This window comes from Syngnathus floridae, chromosome 7 (genome assembly GCF_059516105.1).
Source record: "Syngnathus floridae isolate MCC-2025c chromosome 7, RoL_Sflo_1.0, whole genome shotgun sequence".
NCBI lineage: Eukaryota > Metazoa > Chordata > Actinopteri > Syngnathiformes > Syngnathidae > Syngnathus > Syngnathus floridae.
The window spans coordinates 13330801-13358145 of NC_142419.1; the positions used below are offsets into that span (position 1 = coordinate 13330801).

Sequence of the window (27345 nt, forward strand, 5' to 3'; positions counted from 1 at the left end):
GGCATATCAAGATTCTGATTATGTTTTGCTATGCATGAAGCAAAAGGTGCTCAGGCCAGATACTGACTTGCTGATTTCTCACATTTTAAAGGCGTTTTAAATTAAGTATACGTGTGTGTGTGTATTTTTTTGGAATTATGTTCTCGTTCCCAGTTTTTCTGGCCACCCACTGTGGTCCAGAGTGCCATACATCACAATGAATTTATAGTGCAATTATTTTACCAGACCTTATGCACCTTCGCTTTGAATCATTTCTTTTCATAATGAAATAGCAAATGTGTATGATATTTTATTGTAATTTTTCCCTCAACTTAATGCTGTGATAATGTTTAATAAGTGTGAGAAAACTAAAAACATTTATCAACAGGTTGGACTTGTGTGTCAAGCTACCACTTGATAATTTTTTTTCTACTCTGCCTGGATGATTTATGCCTGTTACAAAAAAAACAGGATCATTTTGGACCTTCAGTAGAGTGTGCGATAAAGCTTTGCTATATGTATTCTCTTAAAAGTCCACATCTCTTCTCTGATCAACGCAGTCGTAACATTAAAGCTGGCAGGAACAGGAATCGATAAAAGAGGGGCCGTCTTTCATTTACGTGTGTTGGCCTGACTGCTATCATGCCTCCTCCTTTTGCAATCTGTTCCTAATCCAAAGGATGTTTTTTCCCTCTCTAAAGACCTCAGACGCAATCACTTTGATTCTAATACTCCGTGAAGTCAAATCTAGAAGCACTTTTAAACGTGTGAGGTGAAACAATCTGTTCTGAGATGCCAGTCGATTTCCAATTTGTTTGGATTTAGAAGACTTTTCTTAGAACAAGGAAGTAATGGAAATAGATATAATCGGTTCTACGGTCGGAGGCCATCGGAAAACCTTCCATGATTTAATTAATACCTATCATGACAATTGAAAGTGCCTTATAGGGTTGTACGGAAATGAGTCTTTAGCATCTATGAGTACAAACTTAGTTGAAGTTTGAAGACAAAACAAAAGTCAGACTTCTAAAGCAGCCTCTTATTCCCAGGCGAAGAAGTCTGGTGGTTGACTGATAAGTGCGTCGGGTAACTTATTTGGACACTAAATAGAATACCAGTGCACAGGCCATAAAATTAGGTACACCTACATAATCAAATGGGATGCATTAGAAGTGCTCTATCGATAATTGTGCATTTACAAAGACTATTCTTTTTTTATTTTTTTCACTGTCTGAATGGCTTTCCTTTTTTTGTCAAGGCAAAACATTACAAAAATCAGTGTAGTTCTATAAATAACAACATAGAAATGAGTAGTTTGGTCTAACGCTCAACTTAAATTACTTTTCCTCATTGAAGTGAATGGAAATGCATGGAATCTGTTCCAACCTCCCGCCATTATGTTTATTAACACCAGTACATAGCTGCTATCCATTAGCCTGTCAATGGAGTTTTGCTTAGTTTATTAGCATTGAGCTAACCAGACTTAAGCTATACTGTGGCAGCATACCTTGAAAAACACACAAGTCGTGTAACTTGTATCTCAAGACACAGAAGTAGCTTATCCGTTTTTTAGAAATACCAAAATGCAATAGGACATGCGTACAAGTACATCGTAACAACATACTAGCTCCAGCTTGAGCCATAAGGAGCCAAAGATATCAAAATGCAAACAAGTTAGCCTTTTTACAGCTTGACAACGACTGCATTTCAGAACAGAGATAAAATGCAATAAAACACAACATATAAAGATATTTTTTTCCGCACCACAGAGGCAAACAATTGGCTTTTTCCATCACATGGCTACACTTACAGAGGTAATAACCACCGCAAATTCACTACAGTGTAAAAATGGGATCAATGATTACAAACACATGCCCCCTGGGTGTGCGAGACGCAATTGTCAATTCCGACTGTGACAGCAATCGTGTCATAAAACTGCTGCATACAGGCCGTGGAATGGCGTCAGGAATTTTTGCACGCGTACATGTTGGAAGCAGGTGTCTATTACTCGTTGAAGTGCTAATTCAAGAGCTCACAAAGTCGTGCAGGTGAGAAAAAAAAAAAATCAGCTGCTGCACACAAGCAAGATAAGCCCGACATAGCAATCATATCGTGATGAATGAGCTGTGATAGGCCCTGAAAATTGCCCAGCGGTGGATTCCAAAGTTTGGTCGAGGGACTCTATATCTCCAAAACGAAATTGAGCCGCCAAGCTCGCCCAATTCATTCTTTCACATCCACTTCTTGTTGTGAAAGAATCATTTCATTTGTTATCAAACGCTCACATCTTCATCCAACAAGCCCCCCCCCAGGGTGAAATGGAACGTTCCGTGGGAATCCTTCTCAATGAGACCAACAAAATATGTGTCGGTGTTCTTTTACTTATTGCTTTGCCACTGCAGCTGATAATACGAATTCTCAGGCTCCACATTGGGCAAATTGCTACTTTACACTTTAACAGCTGATAGCAAAAAAAAAAAAAAACACTTGTAAGTTGAACACTTGTGAGTATACTTCCCAATGTGTTCTGCCGTTGGCCAGACCAGAGTATGGTGCAGGGAATTAAATAAGTTATCTTTTCCATGGGTTATTATGATGGTATAGTACTATAAATAAAATAAAATGATTAATAATAATAATGTACCCACTAGTATGTAAGAGTAGCGTCCATCTAATATCTTGCATCATTTTGTATAAAAGTAGCTGATTAAATAAGACATTTTTTTCCGTGACTGATGAATTCATCCATGTTCCCCGATCTCGGAATCAAAAAAGTTATATTTGTATCATCTTGTGTCATAGTGTAGACAACAGTTGGAAAAAAACCCTAACCCTTCACATTTTTTTTCCTCATCTGTGTTAATATTTCAGTCATTGCACAGGCCGAAAAGTTTTGCTGGAGTAGTTACGAAAGCAGCCGGGGAATCGACTTAACCTTAGTTTTCTGCACAATTTGACCTCAGTTTGGAGGTGAAATACATCTGGAAGGTAGCAAACTTACAAGCCCAGGCAGGTTCAAGCTCAATTTGGGTGCAAATACGTTCACATTTGTATTTGAATGATGCCCATAGAGTTTTTTTTCAATGCTACTCTGCATGTGACAGAAAATGTTAATGTCTTAGCATCACGTCTCCCTCACAGTTCTGATTCCGAAACGCCGCTCTGACTGCTCCCTGTTTCATCTTCTTTCCACATTAAAAAAAAAAAAAGGGTCCATTGAAGACACTAACTCATCCACAGGTGTAAATATTTGTTTGCTTGTTCATTGGACACGCATGCCTCTCGACCCAAGTCGATGATAAAAGGTAATGTGTTTTCCCTTGTATAGCACGCTTGTACCTTCAAGGTACTCAATTAAGTAATATCACACATGAGAGAGCAATGTGGCACAGTCTTAATCGGGATTCGGTTGTAAAAATAATCACAGCAAAGGTGATATACGATACGATGCGTCGTGATCTTGCGTGTGATATTGCTTTCGTACACTTTTATGAGCATTGTTTTATTAGTTAACGGTAATAAGCTAAAGCATATAAAAGTTTGTTTGTTTAATTAATTATTTAGCATATGCAGCCAACACAGTAGTAGCATGGAGTAGCGTTAGCTTTTAGCGTTCCATCCAAACTACCGTATTTTCTGGACTATAAGGCGCACCGGACTATAAAGCGCACCATCAATGAATGGCCCATTTTAAAACTTTGTCCTTATATAAGGCGTACCGGACTATAAGGTGCACCATTAATGCATCATGTCAGATTTTTAATCCATATCAAATCATTCTCCATTTTACCTTTTTTATTTCAATGCACCAAATTACTTTATAATCACAAAATAATGATCCATAGTCTTTTTGATTCATGATTCATAGTCTTCAGCGGGCCACTTATGATTGATTTCATGACACAATGCTTCGGGCCAGTTTAAATTTAGGAATTTGGTCCATATATAAGGCGCACCAGACTATTAGGCGCACTGTCGGCTTTTGAGAAAAATGTTAAGTTTTAGGTGCGCCTTATAGTCAGGAAAATACGGTAGTCAAAGCTGGAATAAATAAAGACTGTTGTGCTGTTTTAGTGGCAGGGAACGATAAAATTAATTCACCGCACGTCAAGTCACGTTACGCAACTTCGTCATTTAATGGGAGAGTCACAAAAAGTCATGAAAAAGTTGTTACCCACGTTAGCAAGATGGCGGACTGTCCTTTACTGTTTTTACACATACTGTGTCATAACATTAACGGTTGTTGGGTAAAGTCAAAAGTGCTTCTATATTGCTACATTTTTATGGCCGAATCGATTGCCGAAAGCTAAAACAGTTTGATGAGATTCCTTAAAAACAATGTCAACAGGTAAGAGAGTGAAGCCAGCAAAGTGCCTCTCACACCATCCGTATCAGATGGCGAAATCCCTTACACGGTGAATTAATCGCTCTGGCTGATGCACGGTGATGGAGCCTTCGGTAGAAGCAAAGCGATAGCACGCCGTGGCTTCTTTTCACAAGAGGACACAATTTGATTTCTGTCCGCCAGCCCGCTAAATGTCATACTGCTGTTGTTGACGCATTACCATGACACGTGAGCGCCACGCCACTTACGAGTATTGTAGTGATGGTAAGAGTCGTGTTGAAGAGGGTGTCCGTCACGTTGATTGATGGAAGCTTCTTCTCCATAGACAGTCCATCTTCAGAGTGCCACAGGCCAATCTGAGCACACACAATAAACACACAATCAGTCATTATGTCCAGCGGCTGGAAAAGGCCAATCGAATAATTTGACACCAAAAGGAGCAACGCTATGACATTCACAAGCGTATAAACAAGGAGAGACGTTGCAAAATGGTGAGACAAAAAGGAAATTAAGAGTCTTTGCGTAATTGTAGAAGGTGAAAAAGACGCGTTTGTGATTCCGAGAGGAACAAACAAGGCATGTGTTCAATCAGCAACAGCATAATGCGTTCATTAAAACAATTAACAACTTTTCCATGTTCTCATTTTTGTGAATTTGCTACGCTGTATCACAAGGAATTTTTTTTTTTACCCCCAAACACAAATAAAGAATTGATGAACAAATGTTTGGACAATGTGTTTGAACAAAAGATCTGAGTTTCACAGACATTAATCAGACAAAAGATTCTCAAAGGGCTTCACAAACACACAGTTGAAAATTATTGGCACCATCCGCTGAACTAAATCCCTCAAATGTCAGATCAGACAAACCATTTGTTGGTTCTTCCACAACTACTAATGTGATGCGGACTCATTTTCCCACATGAATTGGAAAGTCTTCATTATTGGACATTCATTTCTACTTCCCTGTGAATTTCACACTTCGGAATAAAAACACTGAGCAGAAGCTGCACTTCGTTGTCTGATAATGTGTTGTAGGCTTTATCAGTGGTTTTAAAAGTGCAGTTGTAGCACAAAGATAAATCAAACATGGCATGTGACAAAACAAGCAGTCAGTCAAAAATGTATTTTGTAACTTTATTCTAACTATCATTTCTTGCGTTTCTCAATGTGAATTTTGCATTTCAATGAAGTCTCATTCTGATAAAGCCGTAGCTCATATGTATGACTGTCAGTGGGTCATGGATCACTTCCCACCGGGGAGAAATGTAAAAAAAGTAACTAGATGTTGGAAAAACGCTCATCTGCTTCCTGGCTTCTGTTCATCTGCCCTCCTTTCACTCTGACATATCTCCCTGTATGTGTGTGATCTGGTTCTCTGTGTGATGTACAACACAGATGTGCAGCAGAGTGTGAGTTTTAATTTCCCCTTGAGGGATTCTAATGAGGACAATAAATTATAATAAAAGAAAAATGCCAATATCCACACCAAAGTGTGCTGGAGTCTTCCAAGATATGTATTTATTCATTTTGTATGTATTTATATTATTTTTTATTATTCAACTATATCTATTTCTAATACTTTCTTTGACCTTCAAGTATGTAAATTACTCCTGCAAATGGTGAGATTATGAAATCTTCCTGAATACTAGATTAGATCAAAAGACAAGCCTTAACCCTAAAGATTAGCCATCACAGGTGTTATGAGTCCAAGAATTTTAATTTCCTTAGCTCATCAAATATTCTGCACCAAAAACATAGTGATGAACATCAGATAACATGCAAAACTGACTTTTTATTAGTTTTCTTCTATTTTGATACTTGTAATATACAAGGAAGCCACCTGCACCAGCGAAGAATGCAACTAAAGAGCCTACAAACTGGAAAAAGGACAAACTTTCATTAAATATTCATAGAGTGCTTGGTGACAAAAATGTGATTCTCATTGAAATACATTAGGGAGCCAATTCAAAAGAACTTTTCTAATCATCTACGTTCAAAGTCAGTGATCCAAGACATCAAAAAAATTTCTGGTTTAGAAACATTTTGATATTATGCCATTTATCACAGTATCAGCCTCGCCTGTGTTATGAATGTTATATAGCCAGAGCAAAAGACTGCTTCTAATTCAGCAGTCTAATGCATTGTCGGGTTCAATGTGTCACGAGGTGGAATTCAAATGAGCTCCAGGAATTCATGCTTTGGGGAATTTGTATATTTGAAGACTGGAGAAGGGAATAGAATAAGGCATAATAAAAAGAGCAGACTGAGCTTGGTCACCGTTTAAAAGAGACGATACTCCTGAGATTCCACTACATTCATGTTGATCAGATAGTTTGGATAATAGGTTGTTTCAATCATATTGCAGTTTTGATGCTCAAAGGGGAAAGAAAGTTTGGTTGGATGAAAGAAAAAAACTTTAAAGATGAATTTACCAGGCTGGTTGAAAGCTCTACCAAAATGGCAGAAAAGGAAAAACAAAAACAGGAAGTAGAAACCGATGATGCTGGCCATCATTTTTTAATGGGGCAACACTAAAACTTCCTGGACATAAGTACTTGGATACCATGGCTTACTTCCGGTTGATACTTTGACCCAAATGAACCCGCGTTCCTTTTCCTGCTACCTTGTATCTTCAAACTGTGATGTTGTGACAAAGAAAGAAGGGACCTGCGGTGTTCAACAAGTCGGCCTGCGTGATAGCTTCTCGGAGAATGCGGAGGTGGTTCCGTTGATCTAGGTGGGGAGTCTGCGGAGGCCTTACTAAAGGGGTGTGACTGAGGAGATAATGGCGTGGGGTGTCACGGTGACTCATACAGGAAGAGGAAGATGAAGGAGATGTAAGCAGGATGAGGAGGCGAGGCGTTGATGATACAAGGGAAGGAAACGGTTCTTAGGTGGCCGCGCCGTCAACTCTCTTTGGGCCGGTCGGTGGAAACGAAGCGGTGCCGTCGGTGAGTCAGTGCGATTTACAGGAAGGAAAAATGTGTGCGTCAGCTTGGGGAAGCAGGAACGTACGCTCGGGAGTAAATGGAAAAACCTTGTCATGTAGTCTTTGTAAAACTTTTGTGTTAGGGACAAGGTCGGATCTTCGAACAGCTTGACATGGGTCTTTTTGGAATGCGGGAGCTCCTTTTGTTTGGAAACCACATCCAAGCAAGGTTGAACATTCTGGCCACAATTCCAGAAGTAATTTGGTGCAAAAACAACACCGCAACCGCCGCTGACAAAGCCCAACCGACATAATTTAATTAGAAAGAAATAACCCAGCACGGAGCAGACCGTGTGAATTTAAATAACTCAAGCAGTTCAAATTCTCACATCTGCACTGTTGTTAATTTGGTATTCACGCTGAAATTATAATAAAAAAACAAGCGTGCAAAAAGTACAGGTTAGAGTGCCGACAGCTAGAACATTTTGAACGTTGCAGAGAAACAAGAAGGCAAGATGAGTGATGGGGTATCATAAAACAGGGTAATATTACAGGAGCAAAAAGACTTGGGGAGAAATATGGCTGAGAAGGGAAAGAAAATCAATGAGGAGGTACGAGCAGCAGCCGGTTGGGCAGACACAACTCGGGGGCTGAGGGAGGAGGAATTAGACTCAACTGGCAGACAGGAAAGACAGACGAACAGAGAGGTAATGCAAGTGTGAAATGAAAAAGAAGCCCATGTGAACGATGACAACAAGGATGAGACACCCAAACATGGAATATCTCGTCTTCCTTCGATAATGTGGAATTAGTGAAGGTGCTGGAGATTAAGGTGGCGCTTTAGGATTGGCCGTCAGAAAAGTGCCACCTTCAAATGACAGACGCATCCATCATGAAGGCGGGCGGGAATGGGGAAGTGTTATAAAGTAGAATGTCATACAGGCCGCTTACAGACACAAAGCACTCGGGTGACACGGCGCTACAAATGAGGCGCGCTCAAAAATTGTTGCTGTCGTCCTAGTTTGTGTGTGTAGGGGTTCCAGTGTTGAGAAATGTTCTTCCCCAATGGAGGAAAAAAAATGGAGTTTGAATATCCCCAAAGATAGAAATCGATTTTAATTGGAAAAAGACTAAATCATCATGATTGGAGTCATCGACGTGGCAACTTGTTGGTGCGGTCACAATTGAGACAGTGTGGTGAGAGGTGTGTGCGGTTCTCAATAAGTCGGTACTATTGATACTTTTAAACAGACAGCTAGCATAGATCAACCAGAGTCAAATTCCTTGTTTGGCATGCACAAACTTGGCCAATGAAGCTGATTCTGATTCTGACTTAAAAGGATTAATTCTGGCTATTTTCTTAAACTTGTAATCATAGAAAGTGCTATTTTGTTTTATGCAGCTTTTTTGGTTGCTGTGTTTTGTTTTCAAAGCTCATAACTATTCTACCTTAGTTTTTATTTTTACATTTATTTTTATATTTAGTTTTATTTGTATATTTATTTTTACATGTATTTCTAAATGTATTTTTACATTTACGTTCATATGTATTTATTTATTTATTTATTTATGAAAAAAAACTTCTAAAAACTTCAGTCTTAAAAAAGGTCAGCCAAACTGACTGCGTTACTGCAAGAAGTCATCCATTTTCAGTTCATTCACTTACCATTACGCTGGCATAAGGGAATTTTTATACATCTTTAGATCTTTTATAATAAATAGATTTTGTGGTTGGCAGCATGGATAACATGAGAACAAGCAGGAGCTTAACAAAAACTGAATAGAAAGTAGTCCACCCCACTGCGAATGCTCAAACTGGTAACACAGCAAGCATGTCAAGTATACACAAACAAAAAAAAAAAACACCCTGCAGCCTTGGACGTGTGTGCAGCATGTTTTTTTTTCCAGTGGACCAGCGAAGTTCTCACTATGTGTCTCATCAAGGGGCAGGATGAGAAGAATGCGGGTGATGCTGGAGGAGTTCACAGGTGCTGATGCGGGTGTTTGACACTGACGCACAGTGAAGACGATTGGGCCCAGAAAGAATACACTGACTTTGAAGAGAACACGGCATATTTTTGCCATGACTTCCAGCTGCGGCGACAACCGTGTGTGCTTCTTCACACATGTCATTTTCTGAGATTCAACTCACAAACACTCGTTATGTGGTATTAGGGTGACTGAGATGGCTTGCTGCAAATTCAAGAGTCAGTCTGACAGGCAGTGGCAGGCCAGCGCCTCGTGTTCGCGGCATCTTGTGTTAGCAGCAACGCAAACAATAGACCCGCAGTTACTGACACCGGCAGCTGTTCAAATATCCCCATGCGTATTGGCACTGCTAGTGAAAACAAACAAGAGGCGAAGAATCCCAGGGGGAAGAAAAAAAAAAAAAAAACGGTCAATATATATCAAGCACTGCAGCCATAATAAAACCATAATATTACAAATATTTGTTTTATTTATTTTTTACTATTTACTTTTAATAACCAATCACAAAGGAGAAAAATTAGGATCTCCTACTTCTTCCTCAGCAACTTCTTATTCTATCCACAACTTTAACTTAACTTTAACTGGCATGGGTTAATTTTTAATATGAATATTTTGAATGTTCATATCTGGACATCGATTCAATAACGACACTTCACCAATAATACCGATGTTAGCGTGTACACGACTAGTCGTGATAGATAGATAGATAGATAGATAGATAGATAGATAGATAGATAGATAGATAGATAGATAGATAGATAGATAGATAGATAGATAGATAGATAGATAGATAGATAGATAGATAGATATTGTCATTGTCACATGTACAATGAAATTAAAAGTACCAACCGATCAGTGCATCTACTAAAATAAAAAAATAAAATAAAAATACAAACTAAAAGTCTATACAACCTAAAAACAACACAAAACAGAACATACTTCATGTAACTGTACATGTAAACAAGTGACATGTAACTCCACACCCTCATATTGTTGTTGAAAAAGACAGTAGACGAAACATGCTAATATTATAGAATTATAACCCACATTCTCCATTTTACTGCAACTTCCCATGTTCGTGCTGACATAGTTTATCAACTTGGAACCCCTGACTGGGAGCAAAAATAGTATCTGCTTTTGCAAATGGAAATGTGTCAATAGCAAGTAGAATCATGCTGAGCAGAGACGATATCCGGCAGTGAGAGTGGGAGAAAAAAATTCCAAGACGCATCTCAAGTTATTTGTCCGTGACCAGAGTTTTTCAATTTAAGCATGAGCGAATGCATTTTGCTAAAAATGGACATAAAATATATACATGTCGTTTTCGGGGCTGACGCAAACAGACGCACACGAGCTTCACTCAGCTTTGAAATCCTTTAAGGCTGAACAACAACTCGACATTATGCTTTTGATCTATTCCCCATCTGCACAGCCTGCAAAGTGCACAACGAGGAAAACAAAAGAGGACGGGGGACCGATGGATGTCTCACAGAGACCAAACAAAACACAACAAGTGCATGCCGGTGTTTGTGTGTGTGCATTTGTGTGCGCTCCTGACATACCATAATTCATCTCCATTTCAGATTGCAGATGCAAACTGAGGAGATGCTTTTGAGAAGGTTGGTGACTCAGCCTGACTTCTTTCTGTTCTCATTTGATCTCATCATAGGATGAGTTGACTTTCTTTTGTTTGGTGCACTCACATGACTCCAGTGTTTGCCGTCTGGGCTTGGAAGTCTTTGTCGATAAATCTTCAGGAGACGAGATGTGGGGAAAAAGCCCGGAGAAAATAACATGTCAAAAGATGACGAGTGATTTATCAGCCATGTGATGCAGTTGCAGTGCATTATAATCAGCAGCCTCCACATCCAATCAGCAAGCTTTGATATCTGAGCATACAATCCACCTCCGCATATCAGCATGCGTGTGCTCACCAACGTCAAAGCTGTCGAGTCAGGCTGGACATTCTAATTCGCCTTAAGATGGAATACAAAGGCGGGAAAAGTTTAAATTGTTTTGCAATTACACCGGACATGTGAGTCACAACAAATCCAAACAGGTGAACGCATTCAACAAGAAAAACTGTTTGCAACTGTTTGCAACCTTTTAAGAATCCAGAGGAAATACATCGCTATGTTTGTATTCAAGGAAACAAAAGTTGTGAACATTTTAAATTGTTTAGCAATTACACCGGACTTGTGAGTCACAACAAATCCAAACAGGTGAACACATTCAACAAGAAACACGGTTTGCAACCATTTGCAACTGTTTGCAACTGTTTAAGAATCCAGACAAAATACGTTCGCAAAAACTCACAGCTCAGCAAGATACGGGCTTTTGACTCAAAAATAGATGATAGAACATTAGCAAAGCAACGCTAGGCTTCTCCTCGTCTTTACTGAGTTCACATTTACACACCAAATATTCACAATTACATTCTTCCATTTATGCCCATCACATTAGCGATAACAAGAGGCAAAATAAATATTTAATCCCATCCCCATTGACTCTATACTGCCACGGTCGTTAAAACAAACTCGGATGATTCAAAATCAACTCAATTATCAGGCCTGTTCATTTATGTCATGACCATATAACGGCTACAGTATATTTTAGCGCACCATCTGGAGAGCTTTTTCATGGAATGACACTGCCACCTCACCTTGTTGCACAAAATTCAAACACACAAGCAAACCGTAGGGAGGGCTTTTTTTTTTAAAGATGGATCCCTTTAAGCTCGAGGCAAAAACATGCATAAAGAAAGACGGGGTGTGATGTGCAGAGCTCAGCTGCTCCCAAATGATTATGTCACTCATGAGAGAAAAGGGATGGTTGTGATCTGGAATGTGTCAACTCGCCGGGCGACGCTACTCCTCTCATTTTAGCCCCCCCCCACCTGTCCTACCTCCCAACTCTTTCCCATTTCTCCTCCACACACTGTTGCAGCAGGGAAAGATTGAACAGAGAGAATCTGCATTGGTGGCGGCGCATCCCCGTGACAGTAATAGTGTTCTGAAAGGCAGCGTATAGAGAGGAAAGAAAAAAAAAAAAGCAGATTGCCATAATAAAAGTAGACGCTAGCGCTGACAGGAAATAAATAAATCCACTATAAAGAGAGAAAGAAATTGAAAGAGCATATTCGGCCTTTAAACTGGAACGAGTCACGTGTGAATAACATTGCTCAAATCATTTTATAAAAATTGGGAGCCGTGCCCATGCGGGGAAGCGTGTCAATCAAGGATGAGGAGCAGTGGGCGGGGTTTAACTCACTTTCAATTTAAGGACACAAGGACACCAAGATGAGGTTTAAAACATAAAAAGTAGCAAGATGATTGTAATTGCTGGACTCCTAAGACAAGACTGAATGATTTAAGAGTTTATTGATAGTCCATTGAGACAATCACCGCAGGGAGATAAAATGAAAATGAGAAGAGGGGGTGATGAAATGAAGAGGAGTCCATTAGTGAAAAGAAAATCGATACAATTTAAGAAAGTCTTTTCGAAGGAGGTGACAGGCGATTTGAAGATTGGGGTGGGGAAAAAAATGGAAGACAAATGGGGCAACGAAGCCAAAGATGATGTATCTGGCATCAGTTCTTTTTATTTGGGCAATTCACTTTGGATTGTGCAGCAAATTGACAAAGAAAAAAAAAAGGAATGAATTGGGACACTTGCTTTCTATTTCAGTCAATCCGCTGTGAATCGCTTGCTCATTCACCTTGGGAGGGATTTCTATTACCTCAAGAATGGAGAACAAAAACCATTGGAGGGAGTCTGAATTTTACACAAAATGACATCCAGAAAAATGAATGGACTTGGCATGTATCGGGAAATGATGACAAAGAAGTTGTGCGGCTTCCAAGAAAACAAGTCCACCAGGAAAGATTTAATTCCGTGAATTCTGAAGGCAATTCACATGTTTTCTATTTTTTTCTCCTTCCCCCATTATGACATGCTTCTTTCACATTTCAGCTCATTCAATTGAGCTTAGGCATAATTTTCAAATTGCCAAAAATAGGTTCAGCCGACATTTTGGCATTTTAGGCACATTCTTTAATTAGCATAACATCTTTAATTTGCAGATCAGGTAGTGATGTCGTGATTTAAATTATGAAATAAAATTATCTATAATATTTTTAATTTGTGTAATTATATTTATAAATATTATTTAAATTAAGTTTACTCTTGTATAATACTCTGACGTGCCTCGACTCAATGAGAGTTGGGAAAACTGACAAAATAAATGCATGGCACGTTCTTGACATTTTTTTCCCCCCAATGAGTGAAATAAACTGGATCCACTACTATAGTGTCTCTCCATCAGTCTTCAAACTTAAAAATATAGAATTCATGCATCGCTTCCCTCCTCCACCCCTTCCTCCTTCCTTTTACCCAACGGCTCTTAGTTAAGTCACTGCATAGCAAAACTTCATTAGCGATTGTTTCTCCGCAGGAGCTGGCCGGGGCTTTTCACAGCCAGGCAGCCTCCTGCAAGGCACACGTGTGAAGTCCAACAGCCAGCCTGCACGTCCCACACTGCAGTAATTACTCATTTTATTGCGTCCACTTTTTAACAGGCAGGCTGTTGTCAAAGATCTCCATGTAGACCAGGAGGGCTATCTAATTTGTTGTGCTGTGGTTTGCTTGGAGGGGACCTGCACCCCTGCTAAAAATGCATTGGGTAACCATTGCTCGTAGCCACCGAGCGCATAAGTGCTGATGCGCACACAGCAAAAGAGGCAAAAAGAAGCTGGCAACTTACATCAGATTGATCAGTCTGCATCTGAACACTCGCCACAGCCCGCCACTTCTCTTTGATTCAAGCCATCAAATACATGATATGGCCATCTATTCCGGTAACCATCTCCAATGTCACTCGAGATGCTCCAGTGATATTTAGCCATTTATATATATCAGCCATGATGTCTGTTTACAGCCTCGTCCTGCTGTTTGTACCATCTGGAGAATCAAAAACATCCATGCACACGCAAGCCACATGTAACCAACTCGTTGTGTTGCCTTGTAAATGGACGGATGAGTCAAGGGCATTACAGATGCTTCCATTAAAATAATATCATTCGTCATTCCCACAATATGGAACTCAATACTGACAGTTAAAACTGTCAAAGATTAATATGTGCTTGATGTTTCTTCTAATGTGTATTCTTTAAATATGATCCGCTACACTAATAGACAGCATGCCATGACAACGAGGCACTCTAAAGCAGCCAGGCTAGCACGAAGTCCCTGCTCGCATGCTGGCTGTCACGTCAGACTTTTTCTTTTTTTTTTTTGATCCTTTCACCACCACCATGGTGACATGGCAACCAAGTAAGTGAACTATCCAAGCAGAAGATGCATTTTCAGGAAGTAGACATAGCCAGCTAAGCGTTGAAATGGCACAGCTAACAACAAAGATTTTAATTTTTTCACTATTTTTGCCGTGCCAAGAAAATGACATAAAATAAAAGCCAGTAAAAAAAAATCCGCTATAGCTTTACAATTCATTACTAGATAGTTCTCAGATTTATTGTTTTTAGTGAATATTCTGAAACATGCAGAAGCATTTTGAAACAAATCATTTAGTCCACTTTACAGGGTCTTCAACTCCTGGCTTGATTTGATGCCTACTGCTGAGGCAGATAAACAGTCACTTAGCTAAATTACAGAGTAAAATCACACACACACAAAAAATAAACCAAAGAAAACATCCTCCAATTAGACTACACAGTAGTCACCTTCTGGGTGTATTTCACTTTGTTCTCCCACTGCTTTCGCTCCACTTGCTATTCACAGATTCCTGTGGATAAAGGTGCCAGAGCGTGAGAGAATGCCAGACCGCCTTCTTACATCAGCCTGCTTGGCCTAGTGGGACAGCGGCACCACAAGCAGCTGCTTCATTTTCATTGCCTGCCAAGATCGAACAAATCGAAACACTTGCGTAATGCCGACGCATTATCAATGGTGCAGGTATGTGTGGATTGTGAATGAAAAAGAAAATTCTTGCCTGACAGTTACATTGGAACCTTTAAGATTCAATTCCTTCCAGGATGCTAGCGGAAACAATTTACCCATAATGGAAAATCATTTTAGGATATATTTCAGGTCAAAGATTCTGGAAACTTTTTAGTCTGCACCTATTCATGCTTACATGTTATACTCTATTTCACAGGTGTCAAACTCAAAGCCCGGGGGCCAGATACGGCCCACCACATCATTTTATGTGGCCCGCGAAGACAAATTGTCCATCAAATTCGTGTGTCGTTACTAGAATTGCAAATTGTCTTCACTTTTAATATCTTTCTTTTTTAAATATTTGACCAGTTTTTACTTGTCTGATTTAAAAATGAGTTATTTGTCAGTTTGTTTTGTAGCTTTTACTGTATATAATATGAGGTGCTCATACATTTATTTGGGTTGGGCCCTCCAAAAAGAAGCTACGACTACAATGCGGCCCGCGAAATAAAATGAGTTTGACACCCCTGCTCTATTTGTATTGAACTACTTACGTCTGGCAAGACCCTAACACCTTTCAGTTTTTGTTTGGCCCTGAGAGCCCAAAGGCATCAGTATGTGGCGCATGAGGTGTTAGTCAACAAAAACAAACAACACCCCCACGCCGGCAACCTCCCCCTAACCCTGCCTTTTCCACACGAACCAAAACAAACTTCTGCTTGAAATCATCGCATTACACACCGCTACACTCGCCTGATGTTCGCTAGACTGCTGACAGATTAAAAAGACACAGACAAGGTTAATAAAGGCAGCTGATGTCTGAATCGGCAACATTTTGGGCCACAGAGTGACATTTTTTATGTGTTAAAAAAAAAGAGTAATGGCGCCGCAAAAACAGTGACCTCCTCGATTCTTATAATAGATTGGGTGTCTCGCGAGCCTTCCTTAACAATGACAACGGCCGCCTGAAATGACATATTTTATAAAACCATGGGATTAAACTCATCAGATTTACAGCAAGCAGTCAGGATTTCAAATGAAAAGTGATATTAAGTCTTAAAGGAAGAGGAAAGCCTCGGCATCGACCGGAGCACTTCAAACGTTGCTATTCATCGTAATCTCTGCCGCTCATGCGTAAGAGGACATAAGAATAGAAGACATTTGTAATCACTTATTATCCCATTGAAAAGAGAAGATGAGGAAGAATTACTGGATTAAAATGTGTAGGACAAAGAAATATAAGACGATTGGCTTTCTGGACAGCATCTACGCAAAAATACCTGTTCCAGCGTAACACAAAGGAGCTTTTTAATTACTCCAGTCAAACCGGTCCAGGATATTCAAGACTTCGACATTTATTGTGCTAGCATGTACATGATGCACAACTACAGCAGATTCGGCCAAGCAATTTTTTTTTGCATTGTGCGCTAGCTACGGTGATCCAAAAACAGAGTTGGGCATCATTTGAATTCGGATGATTCCAATTCCGGTACCTGGATTTGATTTCGGTTCCTAATGAATCTCATTTCGGAATCTTACAAAACAAAGCTGCTTGGTTAAAATGAGCAAGATAACTAATTAGTTTTTGGTTGGATGAAATCATTTCATTTTTTTTTTTTAAATGGCAGCAAAAAATTTAAGTTTTAAATTTTTAATTGGCAGCAAATACAGTCCAACCTCCCTCTCATTAACTTCCATAAACTGTACCTCATCTCGATAACCCTTCCACCTCATCTATTTGACGCCATATAGTTATTCTACACCTGATTTCTATCTCCCACCCCAGTTTTACCTTCCATCCATTATTCGCATACACTCTTGATTTTCCACCTCAGATTTCAGCTGCCTGTAACTGCTGGGGCTCCAGCGGTGCATTTTAAGAAGGCGTTGATGGATGGGAGAGAATTGAGCAATGGCTTCTCCCAAAATTGACACTCCCCTGCCTGTCGAGGATTGTTGTTTCGTTCTAAAGTGTTCCCAAGAATGTTCCAATAACATCAGAAAAAAATCTTACGACTGCTGTTAAGCATGCACGCCGCAGCAGAGTGGCTGAATTGTTTCACCTTTACAACTCACCTGCACAGGGAAATCCCATCGACAAATATAAAGGACATATTGAAATTTTTACCACATATTAGCATGCCTGTTGAATTTAGCATGATGGCTAAATGGTTTAATTATTTACATTATAATGAATGATGGCATATTTTACAATAATACAACTGTGCATTGAAATAGCATTAGCACGTTATGGATATGACTTTTGAGGGGGGGTCACTTTACCTGCCTTAGGCCATCCTTGCTGCTTTGCATGATCCGAAGGGCGTAATTGGAGCGTTGACCTTTGCTGTTGAATTCAATGTGGCCTGTTAGACCCTCCAGCTCCACCTGTCCCAAAAAAGACAAAAGGATTTTTTCTTATCCATTAGTCAAATGTAGAATAATAAGAAAACGTGAGCCATTTTTTTAGCTCTATTTTATCTTTGTTGTTTGAGTAAATGGCAAAAAATAAATGGAGTATTTTGAAACCAGCCATTTAAAGCCATTATGTTCAATTGAAAAACATTTTATTCACTGACCCATTCATTGAAATGAATTAAAATAATATTAATAATAATAAAAGGCAATATCTCAAAATATATGGAGAAATTATTAGCCAAGATATGAACATGTATTAAAAACAACAATTCTAAATTATATCACATCAGACAAAAGTCAAACTTTTAATGAGAACATTTTTTTGCAACATTTTTACAACTGAAATTTAGCTTTATTATTTATGTATAAATATATATTCACTGACTCTACTGTATATTAAATTGTGTTTCTAATATTTATTCCTGTACACAAGGTTTTTAACTCTTACACTATGTACATATATACTATAAAAACAATAAATTATTGTCACAAGTAATTTGTGTTTTGGTATTCTATCCTCTAAAAAAAGAAACCCATAAGTAAAGTGATCATAAAGTGTCCCCTATTTGGACTTGACCCACTTTGAAAATCTTCAAGGGCACCTAGGTGTAGCTATAGGCCCCATCCCTGATTTATATGGACATATAAATAGCTCCCCCTGCCAAAATAATAAACATTTCCATAAAGGCACGTTGAATTATTATTACTATCATTTTTATTAAGTCCTGCCAGGGGGCCAACTTACCATCCTCAGGTAATTCATGAGGCTGGTGCCGTGCTCCCAGATTTTGGAGGACTTGCAGGAGAGCTGAGTAGCGCCTACATTTTGGCTACGGTTCAGCTCCTGGACCGCTGCCACCACCGCGTATACCGCATCAAAGAGAAGAGCTGAGGAGAGCTGCACAAGAGCGAGATGGAGAGGAAGGTGGATGTATTATGCATGCGCACACCAACTTCACAAACTCTGAGTGAAACGTGAGCGGTTGCCATTCGGTGAGCGCTCGACAGGGGGCTGAGATGATTCCACTCGATCATTAAATATAGTAGTTGGATTGATTTAGTGAAATCTCAAATGGTGAGTGCATTGAAATGTTGCGCACTCCCTTTTAAAGTTGCAAAATCAACTCGCGCGTAAGCTAAATCCACATATTTATCTCGATCAGCTTCCACATCAGGCCCACTGTGGCGTTCTGAGTGTCACTTTGTCTCAGATGCAGTCTTTTCATTCTCCTATCAAAAGAACAGCATCCATCTCACTTCCTCTCACGTCTGATGTCCAAATGGGCTCATCTTCACAGCAGCTGCACCTTGCTGAGCTCACAGCGAGAGTCCTCAGTGTTGATGATTTGACGGATAATGATACAGGCTATTGTGCAGCAACAAAGCTAGCAAAAAGGTCATCAAACTGCGAAACCGTGGTGTGTTTTATAACATCCTAATTGGTGGATTGAGCATTAAGAGCGACGTGATGCCCTCAAACAATGTGTGGGGATATGAGAAGTATGGCTGCATGCTTTTTAGGTTTGACATATGGCGTTATTAGCGGACGTCACGTTGCTTGCAAGTTTCTTCTTGCTTCAGCAGTGTACACCTGAACCGATATTTGGGCGGAAAGGTAAATTTATTAGGATTCGGGAATTTCCGTGTATCCCACCAGAATAAATCCCCCCTGGCATGCAGTTGAGCCCTGCACTTATCCATCAGACGTCATTAGCGTCAAAGACAGCAGATCTCTTCTTGGGGTTGCCGGATGACTTCATCTTACAAAAGTGCCATCAGCCTTTTATTTGTTCAACTTTCAGCTAATTAGTCATAAAGGCGCAATGCTGCGAGCTGAAAAGTATTCAAGCAACCTGCTGCGTGAGCAACTGTACAGTTTTTTGATCCCACTGCGTTCTAATGCTTATTGGCTTCTTTCGGCAGCCGGCTGGTGCGCAACGGAGGGGGGGCAAATTGTTTAGCGTTGTCTCATCGCCGGCATTTATTCGGTTCAATTACAGATTTGCTCATTAAACCGACTCTTGTATTGGCTTCTGACTAAGTACTTGACAGTGCAAACCGCACTGCAGAAATAATTTGATTTGCGAAGGGAACGATTTGACACACTATATCTGAATTGGACATCTTTTCATATTGGTGCACATCATATTTGTTTTATGAACTTTCCACTTCGACAAGACATTAGCAATGAACACTTACTAAAGCCATCTATCCATCGTATCCGTTGCATTTATCTCATATCTCCATCGTATCTATCGTATCTATCTCTCTATTGTCTCCATCTCCTTCATATCAATCGAATAAACGGGAAGCTAATACCGATTAAAATAATCTCCTAGAGCAGGCGTTGGCACAAATCCAGAGAAAGTGTATCCAGAGAGCCGCATTTGATTTTACAACTCTGCTCCAACATTAATAGGTGAGAACGATATGCTCACAAAAATCGCAAAGCCGATGATAATCGATTGTTAATATTTTTTGTAATTTTCCCCACATAATACGAGTACAAAACCATTTATTTTTTTCTATTTTAAATGTTAGGCTGTGAGCAAGCAACACTGTGTAGTCTCTAAATCCTCAAAGTGAATGAAGGCACCACAATAGATTTAATGAGACGCCGCCAGGAAAACAACCGGCTCGGATGCCCGCTACAATTACGGTAGTTAACTGGATAAATGTCATACTTGTATAATTTGCCGGTTGTTTTTGATGTGGCCACTTTGTTTCGGGGTGGCGAGTTTGAGTTGCAGATGCATTCGGCCTTTAAAGGTCCGCTTGGCCTTTGTGAAGAAACACATCGACGTGCATGCTGTATTTATGCGCTCGTTTGTGTGGACTAACCGGGATGCCCGCGAAGGGAGCGTGTTCACAGTTCTCTTGCCAGGAGCGGTTGAGGCTTAGCGCAAAATCCTCAAAGAATGGATGCGTTTGGTTGAAAACGGAAAAACCCACGATGTTGACCCGCTCATCCGCCACATCATCCAATCGCAGCATGGAGAACTCCTGTGGGGGTGAAATGACAATGATGTCAATGCAGCATATACAATTTTAGCCAATTAGAGTACCGTATTATCCGGACTATAAGGCGCACCGGACTATAAGGTGCACCTTCAATGAATGGTCCATTTCAAAACTTTGTCCTTATATTAGGCGCACCGGACTATAAGGCGCACCATTAATGGATCATGTCAGATTTTTAATCCAAATCAAATCATTCTCCATTTTATCTTTATTTCAACTTCAGACGCAACAAATTACTTTATAATCACAAAATAATGATCCATAGTCTTTTTGATTCATGATTCATAGTCTTTAGCAGGCCACTTATGATTGATTTCATGACACAATGCTTCGGGCCAGTTTAACTTTAGGAATTTGGTCCATATATAAGGCGCACTGGACTATAAGGCGCACTTTTGGCTTTTGAGGAAATTTTAGGTGCGCCTTATAGTCCGGAAAATACGGTAAACGTATCGTATTCAGTCATGTGACTTGATATGGAATCTGTTTTTCTAACAGTATCATTTCAAATCCTCCAAGGGCCATATTCAATTGGGGAAAAATAGTACAAAACACGTCTCAGTCAAGGTTCAAATCCAAAAAGTTTTACTTCAGCTATTATGGTTGATTTGTCAAAAATGGCATCAATTCGCTCTCGTCCATTTATTTATTATCACTGAATGAGTCAGACCAAACAAGAATGGTGAGCTCATAAAAACATCAATAAAATAACAAAACAAGAAGCAAAATAAAAGTAGCATCTTATTCAGCTCTTTTGTTTATAGTCACGTCTTGCAGGCAGGGAAGCACCGACAGGGGACAAGCGGAGATCGAAATGAAAACGTGAAGGGAGTATAGAAGGCGGAGATGGGGAGGTCGTTTCCTGAAGCTTAACGGAGATGTCAGAAAGCACAACCCCCCAATCTTCAGGTGGCAGCCCTGACAGACCCCCGTGTGCCATCTCGCATTTGACAGGTTGACAGTCAACCAGTGAGGCCATAGATCACAGGTGTCAAACTCAAGGTACGGGGGCCAGATAAGGCCCACCACATCATTTTATGCGGCCCGCGAAAAAAAATGAGTTTGACACCCCTCCCATGGATTGTGAAGATGAGCACGAAAATAAATAGACACAGTCGACGGAGCAAAAGACCGCTGTCATCAAATTTGGATTATTTCCATAATGGCCGCACGTTTGTCACATGATCACACATGTGATGTCAGCAGACCAACAAGTTTCTCCTGAGATTCCAACCTATTTTCAATGTTGCTTTTAAAAGCCTTTATTGGCAGCCTAAGAGCAGAACGAATGTTACGAGGCACATCTCACCACAACAGGTTTGGGAACACATGGCACCCTTAACGGCGGTCTGTTTGCTTGGCTCACTCATAAAATGTGAATGTGATGTGGGTACTCACCTCAGACTTACAAAATACTTTGAAAGCCACATGAGGATAAGGAAGCAGATCTTTTTCGCGGCTTGTGAGCAAGTGGCAGACAGAATATAAGCGCTGGGGGACAAACACCGGATTGTCCTCGACTTTTTTCCTGACATCGGCTACGACTCGGACTGGATTGCGCCACGGGGTTTTTGAACATGAGCCAGCAGTTGTGTTAATAATTGAAAATGTTGGACACACATCAAAATTGACGCAAATCTTGCACTTAATCCTCGTATTCCTTGTGGAGCCAATTATTTGTTCTCATTTTTTTTTTACTAGTGACAAATGCAGACTACTTCCAACTATTTCACTGATAACTCGCTCTGGCATACTAAAAGGGGCAAACGTGACCTGGGCATGGCTCAGTGGAGGACGATTGGTTCTCAGCAGTGGGAGAGTGAAGGCAGACTTTAGGAGGGTCAAACCCAACTGTGATCATTGAGAGGGTGAAAAAGGCACAGAATTAAAATGATGAAGAGAGAGGGGCGGAGTGAAAAGTTGACTCAAAGTGGCAAAACTACTAAAGAAGTAGGACGATGGGGGAAATACAGAAAATGATGCATGTCCCACATAATGGATCGTTGCTACATATGCTAAATTCATATCCACTCATCAAACACTAATTCCCGTATCCGTGAACTTGTTGGTTTAACTACTGAATAATGAGATCCCATGAGAGATAAGTTGACAATTGCCTCCCATCACACCTCCTCCTCTTCTCCAGACACATGGACAAGTCTTTCAAATCATACTTTAAAGCCTGATACTTTTAAAAAAATGATTTGAAGGATCTCTTGGAAGCAACCGGCTTCTAACAATTTGTCCCTAGGCTTCGCTTCTTTGGGAAAGGAGAAGCCAGCTGGGAATTGCTACTTGGACTCTAGGTTGGTCCTCAGACCTGCTGAAGTATCCTTGAGGAAGATGAGCTGATCCTGCTGCTGTTGTCACTATTGAGGGACTAATAAGGGATTCCTTGCCTCTTCAGTCGTCTCAACTCGTAGCTGCCAAATGATAGCTGACTGTACGTGCGCTAGCCACGCGCACTGTCGCTGCCGCTAATGATGAACATAAATAAAAAAAGATACTTGAGGATTTTATCGACTCTGTGGATTTAATTGATTATAATTTATATTTATGACTGATTTATTGAGTACGCATGATGACTTATTTAGTATATTATGAAAATGATTACCTTGAAATTGAGGTCCAAGTAGAAATCACTGGTAAGGAAACAAGAGTTCACAAGCTAACACGCTAAAGGAAATTAGCACACACGCTAATCAAGTTAGCCCTCAACGTTGTTAGCAGGATGATAATGACATGCCATATATAGCAACAAAAACACTGCTTGTAGGACTTATTATGTGGCATTTCCATTTATTATGATGAGATTAGTTTGGCCTTTAATGTGACTTTCTATTTTTGCACGTTTATTACATTTGTACTTTAATTGATTCAGGAAACACAGATCTGGGAAGAACACCCTAATTTCTCTCATCCAAATTGAATAGTGATCCATATTATGAGTTCATTATCATTTCTATTTGGAAACTACTAGTGCTCCCTAAAACAAAATGCAATTAAACTATTTATTAGTTGAATGTTCATTGCGTAGTCTCCCGTTAGTTGTATTGATTTTCTTGAAAAAAAAAAAATCTTAATGTTGCCATGCTAAAAGGGCTTAATTGCCACAAGAACTACCCAGCAACACTTGACTGATAATTCTCAGCAGTCGATCACGATAAAGGACACCTTTCACATAAGATGTAGTCATCTGATTCTGTTTCGCAACGTTAATTAATGACATTTCCTACACTTCCTGCACGCTCCGATAAAGAGCGTCTTAAGTGGCGATAAGTACTGCCGATTCGAAAAGAAAAGGGCAATATTTCTTATCTTGCCATGCCGCACTGCAAACCAAGCAGGCAGTCTTAAGTCATGTTTCTCTAAATTGGATATTGATTGCTGAAAAGATAAGGTACTAATTATTGATATTTCCGCCCTTTGATGAAATGAGGGGTTAGGTCAGGTGAGTTCAAAACTTGAACACCCCGCTGGAGGCTTCACTGCGGAATGAAATATATTTTCTAATATGCAGATTCTCTGTGCAAAGTGCGGTAAATCATAGCAACAATTGCCACGTAAATCTCGCCTCGAAAGCCTCCTGCGGGCTTTTAATTACCGAATGATGCTCTTTTAGGGGGGCTGCGTGGGAGGAAAAGAAGAAGCGCAAAGGGGGGCCGAAAATGCCGTGAAGATTTGTTATACACGGAAAGTTGTGTATATAATGGAATGAATCTTCTATAGCTGGACATGAAACCAGGAACCGCAGGGCGCGGCGCCTTGCGGCTAAAAGCGTCCACGGCTACATCAGAAAAACCTTATCATAGCATTTATCTCTGCGCAGCATGCTATTGTTAATACATTAGCTCGGCTTCAAAGCTCATAATAGTCACATACATCAAAACAAAATCTGGCTGGACGCCTGCAGGGGGGGTCGGAAACAAATGGCTCGGTTTATTCGATTATTCACCATTACATTGGCTTTGACCTGGAACAGTAACAGCCTATTTTGCGAGGTAGCGACCTTATGCCCAGATTAATATTTAGATCGTTGGAGTCTAAAAATGTATGAATATTTAAGACGCTGACATATGTTAGGAATCGGAAATAGTCTATTCCAGGAAGCTATTCAGGACCTAGCCAGCAGAGGAAAATGGCTTCCAAATTCTATTTGTTGTCACAAACTGGTAGAAGCTTTGGGGTGATTGAGAAAATTCTAAATTAGTTTCTGGGGTGTCTCTTCATGTTCTACTGGAGGGATACTTCTGGAAACCGATCCAGATCCTACATCATGGACATCGAGATGTTGTCCATGTCTTCAAAAAGAGCCTTCCCTCCTTAGGTTGTGAAAGAGAAGGGGGTCGGGGGAGTTCGCACAGGCCAGAAGGTTGCTCCCGCACACCAAATGTTCTCCAGGAACTGGAGGTTGCGCAAGGAATTGTAAGCAGACGTGTTGTCATGGTGAAGCAGCTCCAAGATTTGCTGCCACCAAACTGTCACCTGTTTATGTGAACTGAATGAAGCCAATGCCGCACAATCTGCTCACAAGATGTCCTGCTTGATTGTCTGGCTAACACTGAATAAAAAAAGCTTGTAGGTTCACTTTTGAATAGAGTTTGGACTATACAGTAGCCTACTATCTCTTTTGGCCTTGAAACTCTTCTGACATCTAGTTATTGATTTTTGCGATTAATTTTTCTATACTTCAGACCACATTGTAAAAAACAACATATATATTGTGAACTCAAAATTTCAGCAAATTGAAAAAAACTAAATACCCAGTTTAACATGGAAATCAAAAAATTCCAGCCATACTGCATCTTGTATAAACAACCTTTCCATCTTCCAAACTCAATACCGTCTCAAAAGTGAAAAGAATTAGAGGAAGATTAAATTGACTAAAGGCCATTCCGAGTCTTGTTTCAAACCTCTTGCTGTCACTAAAAAGGAAACCGTCAATGGCGATGACAAAGAGGCTTAAGAGTTTTTTTGTGTGTGCGCGCTCTAATTAAATCAATTTCACATTTAATCTCGTGATGTTTGCCTAACGGGATGTTGATAAATTGATCGTGACAGAGCAACGCTGACGTCTAGTTTCCCAGAAGTTGCTGCATCCTTAATTTGTTTGCTTACATACTACTGAGCGGATGTTAACGCAGCGTACTATTGAAATATCGAAGCTCTCATTCATAGAAGAGGAATTGAACTCGAATCATTTAGACGTTCCGGTAACCAACAGAGGAATACAGCAGTTGCAACATTTTAGTAGCACTTAGTCCCAAACAGCGTATTTAGTGTTAAGTGGCCCTTATATGCCCGTGGGTTAAAAAGAAAAAGATCCTGGCATGGTAAATGTGTGATTGGACTCCTTAACTAAAACACTTCAATTAAATGCTGATTTGTACAATTCACACAAATTGGAGTGAATTGTAAATAAAATAATCCCTGTGGTGAAAGAACACACGAGAAATGAAGATAAATTGGATCATATAAATGACCATAGGCAGTAAAATCAACATCACACGGTGGCAACACAATATTGTTCATTTGCGCCACAAAACGGACCCGCTCTCATTTTGCGGTCGACACTAAACAGCACGTTTTCTCGTATGGTTCTGGGAAAGACGTGTTTATTGACGCAACTGCCAGATGCTCATGCTAGCTATTAGCGAGGAGGCCTTTATTGACCTTTACATCATGCTTGAAAAAGGCTGGAACAAAAACCCAGTGTTGTCTGTTGATTAGTCCACACAGAATTAATCCAATGGAGGTTACAATGGGAACGAAGTGTCTGCCCGTACGAGGGGAGCTGTTGTCTTGCTTCAGTGGACAACATTGGCTGACTAATTGAGATATCACGTCTGAAAGCAGAGGCCATTATTTGAGGACATGCGGGATGTAATTTGGTATGAAGGTTTTTTTTTTTGCATCCTGGTTCTCTGTTTTGTGTCGTTTTTTTTCAAATGTAGGACAAAAAAAAAGTATCGTATCTTAGACAGTATATTTTGGAATCAAAGGCAAATCTGGGTAAAAATATTTGTTAGGATTTAGTATTGTTAGTGAATCGTGTACTGTCACCGGCAATACTGAACTGATTATTTTATTATTATTATGATTATTATGATTATTTCTTTTTTTTTTTTTATTATTACATACTTTATGTGATAGAAGAATTGGATGAAGATGGCATGCAGAATAAATGAAGAAATGTTATGGGAAAAAGATTTACTGGTTATCCGGCACATGATGATGGGAGGAAATAACATCGTATAAAAAGGAAGTCAACAACCAATTCCAACTTTCCTTGCAAGAGGCGACAGTAAGCTGTGCGACTCAAGCCGAGGGATTTAGAAGATAATAGCGTGTAATACAATTGCCTTCAGTGAGGCATCAAGAAGTGGGAGTGGGAAGGAAAGTGGGTGGTAACAGGGTGGATGGAGACATGGAGTCATTACAGTACAGGAAAGCGGGTTTTGAGGATTTCGCGGTGAACAAAATGCGTTATCGGAAGAGAAGAAATAACATACGTAGAAAGAAATTATTCATGCACTTTGCGGATTGAATCAGTATTTCTACTTTCACTAAAGTATTTACAAGACAAGGATCTGCACTTCGACTCAAGCACAGTGTGAGTATTGTTGCCACTTACATGCTAATAATAATAATAATAATTTGCAGTGCATTTGTTTTCTGGGTCAACAGAAAGAAATGCACCTTTTTTG

At 39.9% G+C, this 27345-nt stretch overlaps 1 protein-coding gene across 5 annotated transcripts in view; it reads right to left on the bottom strand.

The window, feature by feature from the left end:
- grik4 (glutamate receptor, ionotropic, kainate 4) overlaps positions 1–27345 on the bottom strand; it is a 167745-nt gene that overhangs the window by 20581 nt on the left and 119819 nt on the right. For all 5 annotated transcript variants that reach the window (XR_015859428.1, XM_088380772.1, XM_088380769.1 and 2 more), the window contains 4 exons: positions 20459–20620; positions 18363–18515; positions 17483–17587; positions 4573–4680 (listed from right to left, as the gene is read on the bottom strand). Coding sequence is in view for 4 of the 5 variants with exons in the window: in XM_088380772.1 (XP_088236898.1) it covers positions 4573–4680; positions 17483–17587; positions 18363–18515; positions 20459–20620 (528 nt within the window). In the remaining variant the exon portion in view is untranslated. The remainder of the gene's footprint in view (positions 1–4572; positions 4681–17482; positions 17588–18362; positions 18516–20458; positions 20621–27345) is intronic.